The sequence below is a fragment of the Equus quagga genome, chromosome 6, assembly GCF_021613505.1.
Source record: "Equus quagga isolate Etosha38 chromosome 6, UCLA_HA_Equagga_1.0, whole genome shotgun sequence".
NCBI lineage: Eukaryota > Metazoa > Chordata > Mammalia > Perissodactyla > Equidae > Equus > Equus quagga.
The window spans coordinates 131191779-131202622 of NC_060272.1; the positions used below are offsets into that span (position 1 = coordinate 131191779).

At 48.9% G+C, this 10844-nt stretch overlaps 1 protein-coding gene across 1 annotated transcript in view; it reads left to right on the forward strand.

Annotated features, from left to right (window-relative positions):
• The window catches only part of NUDT2 (nudix hydrolase 2), a 13825-nt gene extending 7001 nt beyond the window's left edge, over positions 1–6824 (forward strand). The window contains exons 2-3 of the mRNA XM_046663696.1: positions 4116–4256; positions 6230–6824. Coding sequence (XP_046519652.1) covers positions 4130–4256; positions 6230–6546 — 444 coding nt within the window. The 5' untranslated portion in view covers positions 4116–4129 and the 3' untranslated portion in view covers positions 6547–6824. The remainder of the gene's footprint in view (positions 1–4115; positions 4257–6229) is intronic.
• Positions 6825–10844: the final 4020 nt, after the last annotated feature.

A 10844-nucleotide genomic window follows, 5' to 3' on the forward strand; every position in this document is an offset into this window, starting at 1 on the left:
GTGTGTGTGTGTGTGTGTGTGTGTGTGTGTGTGTGTGTGTGTGTACACGATGTACATGTGAAAGCTGGCTACTTTCAAACCCCAGGACAGTTTCAGCTCCGTGGTCTCTAGAAAAACAGAAAATCTCCAACAATAGCTCCATTGATTTTTATGTAAATGGCACCCTTCAGGAAAACGCTGGGCTATTTCCCAAAGTCCCAGAACACACCCTGAGCATTTGTTTGAGCGGGAGGTGGGAGAGCGTTCTGTTGAGTCAATGAACATCTGTTGAGAGCTGCTGTGCTCGGTCCCAAGGAGACAGAGCTCATCGTCTGACTCTTCCCTGCCAGAGGTACAGACTGACTTACCGTACTGGCTATGCATACTTGTGGTGGCTTTGTACTGTGTCCACTTAGCTAGGGTGGAACTAAGTTTCCCAGGATTCCCTTCATATAACTTCCAGGTTAGAGGTGACCTCAAGAAAATTTTGTGTGAGATCTGGAAAGCTGAAGTGAAGGAGCAGCCAGTACGCTATGAAGGACAGAGCAGCTACCAGGCGTGGCGCGGTGCATGCCTTGTGACACTGATCTGCTGGCTTGCCTTCTTGGTGCAGGACAGCACCCAGGCGTGCAGCTCCCCAACTCCTTCTGAATCTCCTCCTTCAGCTACTCTGAGTCCTGGGCCAAGTGTACACTCAGCTCTGTGGCAAAGGGCTTCAGCTTCTCCTGCAAGTCACCTGCATCACTGAGCTTGGAGATGGTGAAAGGAAATCGCAAGTTTCAGTTTGTCCTCGTGGGTTCCAGTTGTCCTGTGGGTCCCGATTTGTTCTCACGGGTTTCAGTTTTCCTTGCTCTCTTCCACTTCACATCCGGCTTTCCTTCCTAACTTCTGGCCTTGCTGACCCTTAGAGGCTTCAGGCCCAACACCAGATGCAGAGTCGACAGTGTTGCATGGATTTCTCCATCAACTTCCATAATTGCACAATGCCTAATCCCTATACTAAATCCTTAATTTTCTAGTGCCCCTAGTGTTCTGCTTCTCCGATCAAACCCTATAATAGAAGTTTATTCATGCCTTTTTTAAAGGCCCAGTAGGTGGAGTGATTAGAAGCCAGACGCTTCACAGAAGAAGAGACATCTGAGCTGCTTCTACAAGGATGAGTAAGAAGTTGTATGTATGACGATGGAGGGAGAAATTCTAGAGCACAGCCGGCTCAAGCCAGGCAATTGAAAGGGCAAATAGGAGTTCTCCCTTTCTAGAACAACTGTCCTTTCCATGGGTCTAGAGCATAGGTAGAAAGAGAACATCTGATCCTAGCTCTTCTGGTCCCATCGAGGTGAACTGTTGGTCAGTCTGGTTCTCAGATGTGGTCACCCCTGCCCATTGGTATCTGCTGAGATACATTTTTGCTAGGGTGCACCCTTGTTACTACCCTAAGCTCCCTCCCCATAGGAAAATATTGGCCTGCTCCCCTCTCCCCAGTGGCTCCACATGGCCCCCCTCCACCTGTCTTTCTTGGCCCCCATGCAGGCATCTTTGTTTCCCCATGCTGTATTGGTGATGGCAGTGATGTGGAGGAATGCTCTGGGGCTTCCTGTCCTAGGCGGGGCACTGTGCCCTCTAGTCTTGGATCCCTAAACTTACCTAGGAGTTCCAACATTCATTCCATGGGACTCCACCTGAGGCAGGGGCAAGATGTCCTACAACAATAACTTGCCAATACTTTCTGAGCATCCTGATAGGGGGGCTTGGGCTCAGGTACCTGTTTCTGCCTGAACCTGGACCAGTAATTTGAAATCTTTGTTCACCCATTCTCTGGTGACAGGATGCTTCCTTCTGGCTTCCAGAATGGGGAAAGTTCTCGGCATAAATAGGAAACCTGGGAAACAGAACACGATGTTTAATAAAAGCCTTCTACCAGTTTACAAATGAATTTTTAAACTCAAGAGTGATCACATTATACATACTATGCTGAACAATACTTTTTTCCCCTTAGTATGTCTGTGAAAATCTTTTTACAAGCAGCACATTTGGCTCTACCTAATTTTTTTTAATGGTTTCATAATATTCCATCCTATAGATACACTGTACTTTACTTGACCATTCCCATATTGATGGATATTTGTTTCTGCCTTTTTGTCTTTTCAGTATTGCAAACAAGGTTGCCATGAACATCCTTGTACGTGCATCTTAAGCAGGTGTTTCTGTACGTTGGAGTGCTTCCATATGGAATTCCTGGGTCTAAAGGAATGTGCATTTTATGTTTTGATAATTATTACCAAATTGCCCTTGTAAGGGGATGTGCTAATTTACTCTCCCACCAACAGTATATGAAAGCACAGACCATTTCAAAAATCCCTTTTGAGATTATTTTGAATCTTTAAAAACTCTCCTTAGAGGTTTGGAAAGGTCACAGTGTTGGGTGTGTATGGTTTTTTGGTAAGGAAGCGCTATTCCCTGCAGCAACAACACCATCCGTTGGCAGTTCAGAGAATTGCCCTGGAACCTGTTTCAGTTTGGGTCTGAGTTTTATGCCTTTGACAGATGCAAGCTCATCTTGCTTGAGCACCAGCAAGGAGGCCGTGGAGACTATCAACTCCTCCTCCAGCTACCCTCTCTGCTTCAGCTCTGCCATCCATGAGGACCAGCTCCTTCTTTGGTCCTGGAATCTTACAGAAGAGGCCCTGCTGACTTGGGCCTCTTCCTGCATGGGCCACTCTCCCAGGCCTTCGCTGCATGTGAGACACCTGTCTTTCTTTCAGTTCTGCCATCCCACCTCAGGACCTTTGTCCATACTGTTCCCTCCAACTGGAGCATGCTTCCTCTCTTCTTTCCCTTTGCTGACTTACCTTTTACTCATCCTCTACTTCTCTGCTCAAACATCCCTTCTTCCAGGAAGGCTTCCTTGATCCCTCATATGAGGTCAGGTTACCTATCACACATTTTTCCTTTGCGGCACATCTTTATGGGCAATTATTTTTTAATTTGCTTAATTATTTGATTAAAATCTGGCTCTCCTACTAGAATATAAACTCCATGAGGGCAAAAGCCTAGCGTGGTACTTAGTACATGGTGGGAGCTCAATAAAATTTGTTGAATGAACAAGTGACAGAAGTTTTTCTTTAGCAGGGACTAAAAAAATTTAGTTTTTATTGTATTGCTGATTATAAAATTAATAAATGATCTCTGTGAATTTCCAGACAATACAGAAATATATGGAGTAGAAAATGAAAGTCTTCCCATAATCTCATCTTCCAGAAAACACTGTTAATGACGTGTATCCTTCCAGACATTATTCTATGCATATTGAAATCTATTGAGTGCTCGTTACATGCCAGGCACTGTTCTAAAGCACTTTACAAAAGTTAAGCCACATAATCCTCACAGCAGCCCTTTGAGGTAGAACTGTTATTATCCTGTCTCACAGACGAGGAAACTGAGACTTAGGAGCTAATCACACAGTGAAGAAGTGGCAGAGCCCCAACTTGAACCAGAGTCCAGATTCGTGCTCTTGGCCACTGTGCTGGTTTGCCTCTGATGGGGTGGAGAAGAGGCTTTCTACTATATATGCTCTTTTGTACTTTGAATTTTGAACCATGTGAATTGTGTAACATTCCAAAACAAGGATTAAAGGCTAAAAAAAATCAATAACAAAAAAGGTTTTGGTACACCAAGCTACTCTGGAAGTGACCCCTGTGAGCCATCAGAAACCACATTGTGGGGGTCTTTGCTCCAGAATCAGGTGGGAGGCTGAGGGAAATGGGAATGTGGATTTGATGATACTGTTCTACTGCATCTCTCCCATTCCCAGCAAATCCCCAGCTTCAGCGGTTTGCTTTTGAGGATCTCCAGTCTCTTAACACACACACACACCAGCCCTGTGTTTTAGCGGGGAGACCTGGAGGAGCCGGGATAGAGCCACACTGACAGGGTAGGGACCAGGGTCCTGCAGTTACAAAGGCTCGTCTCTGATTCCTGGTTAGTCCCCATTAGTCCTTGGCATGCTGCCTTTTTCTGTAGGCGATGCGGTCACTGTTAGCTGGTCCGTGCCACTCCCAAGCACCAGAGTGCTGCCCTCCAGTGTGGAGCTTCCTGTTTTCTGTAATTTCCCAATGTCCCACATCTTCTTTGTTAAGTCCTCAGATAGACCATGGCCCTGAGAGCATGTGGGTTGATCATCTTCCGAAGACGCCTCATTCCCAAGGTGGACAACACTGCAATTGAGTTTCTACTGCTGCAGGCGTCGGATGGCATCCATCACTGGACTCCTCCCAAAGGTGTGAGGCCAGAGGGGCTGGCTCTTGGGGAAATGCCAAGCATTGCTCAGAAATCCGCCCTGCCAGGCCCCCACAAGGCTTGTTTCCCAGTGACTGTGCAGCAGGAGCGGGTGGGGTGGGAGGAGCCCTTCATCCTTTCTACATCAAGGTCTCCATGCCTGGCCAGAGCAGAGCTGGAAATAGAACTCTGTGACTGAGTCCCAGGGCAGAGGCAGCACCTGTTTCTTTTTTGTTCATATCATTCATCAGAGCGCCAGCCTCTGTGGCAAATGGCTGAGTAGGAGAAAAGGCACTGGGCTGGGAGTTGGGGACCTTGGAGTTGAGTCGTTACTGGGCTACAGGTCAGGAGCCCACAGTGAACAGCTTGCAGACAGAAGGTAGCAGGGACTCTAAAGGGGAATGGGGTGGGAGGGGGGTAAGCAAGGATCCAGGTTTAGAGGAAAACAAGGAAATGGGAACAGGAAGTAAATTTTGCACATTTGAGTTTTCACTTGGGAGAAACAAGGTGAAAAAAAGGGACAGAAGTGTCACAATACTATGAATAGGAATATTCACACTTGTCTCCTGATTACCTAAGTCACACTGCATGGTACCACTCATTGAAAAATTTCAAAAGACCTCTCCGAATTTTTTCTTGCTTGGGCCCAAGGGATAAGTTTCCCTGTTGACATTGGTGAGCAGAAGGCTGAGTAGATGCTGTTGGGAGGGGTGTGCTCAGAGCCTCCCACATGCTTCTGAGGGAAGGTGGGGCATCCTGGATCAGCGTGCCTCTCTCATACCAGCATCCCTCCCATCTTCTTCCCCCAATGCATTACCTACCTGTCTTTGTGTACATGGCTATATGAGGTGCTATATAGAGGAAATGCCCCAGAAGCCATGAGCTAGAATGGATTTTTACGTCCACACTCCTGGTGCTTTTGATGAGAGCTGTGCAGCAGCAGGTGACTCAGGGCACTGCTCTGAGGATCCCTGGGAAGGAAGAGGGCTAGGATATAGCCCTGTCTCCGAACCAAGAAGAGAACAGCAAAGAATTCCTGCCCCCCATGAACTCCTGAACCAGGAGGACCCCTGCCCCGCCTCCCCCCAGCAACTTGCTGGAGCCATGTGTTGACAAAGACTGCCAGACCCCTCCCAGTCCTTTTTGGCCCCTCTGGGCAGGCTAAGAATTTGCAAGGAGGGCCTCGAGGCAAAGTCGAAGGCTGCTCCCAGTCTGCAGAGCTTCAAGTTCTCCTATAACAGTTTCCTGGCAACTCTCTGCTCAGGTTTGGGTCTTGCCAACAAATTTTCTTAGAACTGGCTCTTAGCTTGTCCGTAGTCTAAGTTCCCATCAGGACTTTCCCTGTGAAACTAGAATCTGGCCTTGCTCAGTTAGAAAGATGAAAACAATTTGGAAAAGCCTTGATAGCTACTTGGAAGCAGCTGCTGGTGCCGCAGCGCAGGGTTTTGAGCCTGCCTATTGGCTCTAGGACTTCAGGGACCAACTGCAGACAGTGTTAAGTCCTTACCGTGGACTGTAAGTGAAGTGCTCCCTCTTCATCTGGCTGCCACCTGCCAAGAAGGGACTGCCCGGCCTTGGGAAAATTGCGTTAAGGTCTCCAGGGGAAAGGTCTCCCTGAGAACATGGGATGAGGAGAGCTCCAAAGAATAAGAAAGCAGAGGTCTGAGGGAGGCCAGCTTTCTCACCATTGAGGAGCAGTATTCTAGACCTGACTTGCCAAACACATGGTCTGTTTCATTCTCTACAGAGAAGATGGGGTGGGGAGGAGGGGTTTCCCAGACACTGAAGAGCCAGACACTGTCTGCCCTGCACCCCATTCCTAGGCGTGTTAGGATATTGTCAGTCTCAAGGCTCCCTTTAGCTTAGCAACACCTAGGAAAGTCACCGAAGACCTCATCTTTAAATCGTCTGACCTGGAAAGTCCAGCTTTGTTGAAGATCCTCTCTTCTTTCTCTTCTTCTTTTCTCCTAACTAGGCCATGTGGAGCCAGGAGAAAATGACTTGGAAACAGCCCTGCGGGAGACTCGGGAGGAAGCAGGCCTAGAAGCAGGCCAGCTGACCATCATTGAGGGGTTCAGAAGGGAGCTCAATTATGTGGCCAGGGAGAAGCCTAAAACAGTCGTTTACTGGCTGGCCGAGGTGAAGGACTGCGACGTGGAGATCCGCCTCTCCCGCGAGCACCAAGCCTACCGCTGGCTGGGGCTGGACGAGGCCTGCCAGTTGGCTCAGTTTGAGGAGATGAAGGCAGCGCTCCAAGAAGGACACAAATTTCTCTGCTCTACAGCAGCCTGAGTTGGCCAGAGCAGAGTCATTTGCCTCAGCAGGATCCTTAAGGGCCTTCTGAGATGAACCCACCTTCAGCCCCCAGAAAGGTTGTGCTGGTCTTTGGCTCATCATAGCAAAGAACAGATAGGTTAGTGAAATCAGTTGAGGACTCCCAGAGGCAAGCAAGCAAAAATCTTAGCTGGGTGGAAAGGAAGGCAAAGGAGGAGTAAAAAAAAATGGGCAGAACCAGTAAGTGCATCCTTATACTTTATAAATAAATTTCAAGCAGCTTATCTGTCTTCTAACCTGTTGTATTTATTTCTTGCATTCTTGCCCTTGGTGGGGGGAAGAACACTAAAGTGAATCAGAGTTCTGAGCTTAGCCAGAGGGAATCCTGTGTCCATGCGTTATACCCCAGAGAAGCTAAGGGAGGAAGTCGGAATAGGAGAGACCCAACCCTGCTAGGGGGCTCTCTTGCCTCTGAAACTCCAAGCACCCTCACCCCACCCCCAGCAGTGCACCCGAGACTTTGTGACCTGTAGTGGGACAGGAGCCCAGGAACTGGGTCTCTTCTACTCACTAATGTATTTTCCCCAGCACCAGGCACATATGTTGTAGGTGCTCAGTAAATATTTCCCAAAATAATTAGAAACCCAAGGAACTTTGGGACATATCCCAGGTCACAACAGGAGAGGAGGGACAGGCAACCCTGGACCACCGGGTCAGTGACACATGCAACCCGACCTCTCAGCCCAGTCCTGCCACCCAGAGTCAGCATGGGCCTCGTCAGCACAACTGAGGTCACTGGCAAGAGGCAGGCCCCAGCCTGGGGGGCCCTGCTGGGCCACGCAGCAGCCCTGTCGCACCCGTGTGCACTTCTCGCCTGTAGCTGCCTTCTTGCCTTTACAAGCCCTCATCATTGGTGTTTCTTTCTTCCCACGTGCTCCATTTGTCCGCAATTCAACTGTAAGACCCAGAGTGCAAGAGCTGGGTCTCAGCCCTCTTTTCCCTTGCTACTAGGGCTCAAGGAATGCAGGGCAGGTGTTAGATGTTACAGCCCTTCCAGGAGCTGTTAGCAGCTGGGTTCATGTGGATTTTATTAGAGGGTTGTCGCCCAATGAAGTGCAGAAGATTGGATGAGAAGGGGTATTGGCAAAGGTCAGCCTGGATTACCAGGGTCAAGAACAGCCACCCCAGAGGAAGGAGAGAGACGTCGCCTAGGTCTTAAGCAGGCTTCCAGATGTTTTCAGTCAGTGGTTGTCCGTGCAGACAGGGCAAAAGCACTAGCGAACAGGATCTTGGAGCCCCGCCAGGGACCGGAGTGGTTTTGTTCCTCACCCCTCTGAGCAGCACTCTGTGAAGGAGGCCTGCTGCAGGAAGTTTTTGGAGCTTAATGTTCTCTTTCCAGGCCAGCAGGGACCACATCCCACTGATTTAATAAATGCCTGCTGGGCAGTGGTGCCAAACCACAGACTAGCTGCCTCCTAACAAGGGCTGGCCGGCCCTGTGCTCTCAGCATGGGAGGCTGTGGAATCTCAAAACGCTAAGACCTTCAGATTTAGAAGGGACCTGGGAAATGACCTGGTTTTGCTGCTCATTTTCATAGCTGGGGAAATAGAGGCTGAAGAAGGTAGATAGCCCTGGCAGTTGCCCACATGTGGGGTGCTTTGAGGATGAGGTGCCAGAGTCTAAAGACTCTGCCTTAGAATATCTTATATAGCTTTGGAGTCATTCCTCTGGGCCTTACAGCGTTTTCCATTAAAACACAGGTACTTTGGAGAATGGCGTGGGGGTGGGTGCATAAATTGCATTCAGCTACTCCCTTTGCAGGAAGAATTGACAGCAGGGTGGGACTGGGGCATGTTATGGGAGGCAGATGAGGGTGGGAGAGAGTGGAGCCCAGATTGGGATGTGGCAAGTGAGCAGGCATTGTCATCATCACCACTTTGCTTCTGGCCAGCTGGGCTTGTTCAAGAGCTATGAGGCTGAGACCGCAATATCCCTTTCAATCTGAGGCCCTCCAAGCTCCAGAGCGTCTCCTCCTGGAAGCTCTCCCTAATAACCACCCATCCTATAAACACTGTACTGTTTCCCCACCTACACCTGAAGAGACTCCTCTTGGAGCTCCACCTGTTTCCCCCACCACCACCTCCACCACCCCAGGATGAAGTAGCATCTAATGCACTTCTTCCCACCAGGGCACTCTGAAGTGTCCCCCTCCTAGGAACATTTAGTAGAAGCTCTGGAAAACCCAAATGCCCTCTTAAACTCCAAAAGCAATACCTTAGACCCCGACAGTAAGCACTTGGTTGCTAAATCGAAGACCCAAAGGAAGGAAATTATAATGGTAGTTTTAATGGTAGAATTTCAATTGAAATACTTGTGCAGGTGTGGGACCCCAAGGGAGGCCCCAGGTTTGGGGAACAGAGGCTGACAACCATTTGTCCAGCCTGTAGCCCAACCTGTCCCTTCTTTTCTAGAGGAGAGTCTTGCCAGCTCGCTGCTGCCCCCTTGAGGCTGTGTTGTAGGTGCCTAGTGACACCTGCTCTCTGCCTTCCACCCAACGCCCCCGCCTTGACCTGCCTTTGCTTTCCTTCCTCTCCCACCCACCTCCTGCTCCAGGCTGTGTAATAGGAAGTTCTCAGCTGGACTCCCTGAGGAGGAGAAAGGAGGTCGGGAGGGACAAACAGCACAAGGATCCAGAGTATACACGCACAACCTCTTCCTGATCTTCAGACTGGGACCTCCCAGGGATAAGGCCTCCTCCTTTGGGTTTTTTCCCATTCCTTCCCAACCCCACCTTAGCCAGGCTCAGGGCTTGCCGCATAAGGCCAAGAGTTCTCCCCTCTCCTAATGGGTGAAGGAGGTCAAAGGTATAAATTTTCAGTTATAAAATAAGTAAGTCCTGGGGACATAATGTACAGCATAGTGATTATAGTTAATAATACTGTGTTACATATTTTAAAGTAGCTAGGAGAGTGGATCTTGAATGTTCTCATTACAAGAAGAGAAAATTTTTTGTAACTATGTATGGTGAAGGATGGTAACTGGATATATTGTGGTGATCGTTTTATAATATATACAAATATTGAATCATTATATTGTATACCTGAAGCTAATATCATGTGTCAATTATATCTCAGTTTAAAAAAAGAGAGAAAGTCAGCTGCTGTTTTCCCCTATATTCCATTAAAATAGCAAAGTACATTGAAAAAAAATTCTCCCCTTCCATCAAGCTGTTGCAAAGATCCTTGGGCATATTGAAGTAAATGGCTAGCCTTAAGATAAAAACTAGGTTGTTCCTTGGGAGCTGGAGTGCATGCCAGAGAGGGGAGGGTGTCAGCAGAAGTCCCACTGAGGCGGACAATGGCAGGAAAGGAAATCACCCAGTTACCGCTTGGGTTTTCTTCCAGGCTGAGTCTGGGTGGGCCTCCCTCGCGCGGATGGGCTGTGCAACTGTTCCCAGAACAGAAGGTAGTATTTCTTCAAATGCTTTTCAAAATACGCTCATAAGTATGTGTGTGTGGGCAAAAGAAAGAGGTTCAGGAAGGATTCAGATCTTAGAGGCCTTGAACACCAGAGCTTGAATTTTTTTCCTAAATGACACGATTGAATTTCAGAAAGCTTTCCTCGGCTGCTCTGTGGATTGGATTAAAGGATCTAAGAGTGGGAAGAGTTAGGAGGCCACTGCGGTGATCCAGGCTGGAATTGATCAGGTCTGACGTGGAGCAGTGGCCAGGGGATGGAGAGGTTAACATTGGCCTTGGATTTGAGGAGGGGAGAGGGGACCAGTAAGCTCTGTGAGGGGAACCAGCAGAAGAGAATGCTCTGGAGCTAATCAGGGTGAGAGACACTTTACCCAAATCTGAGGGAACAAGGGCAAAGACTCTTCCAGAAAATTCACACCTTGGGCTTAGAGAGAGGGCTTGACCAGGGTTCAGCTGATTCGTATGGTACAGGAAGGGAAACTGAGGCAGACTCTCAGGGCACACAGGGTCACAGAAATGGGGGCATTAGGCCCAGTCCTAGATTTCCTGCAGTGGCTGCTCAGTGCCTCCTTATTACCTCTGGAGAAAGGAGTTCCCCATTCCTCCATATCAACCACCCCCACCTGCCCAGGGGTATAGACCAATGAGGAATTATGGCCATGACAAGGCTGCTGGAAGCTCCATGGAGGAAGGGCAGCCCCCCCATGCAGACGTGTAGAGAGATAAATTTGGAATGCACAAGAGTTGCTGGCGGGGGTGGGGGGTTGGACAAGGTTGGAAGGGGCCAGAGCCCCTGGCATCCTGGGAAATAGGGTTGAGGTAGCTTCCAACCCGGTT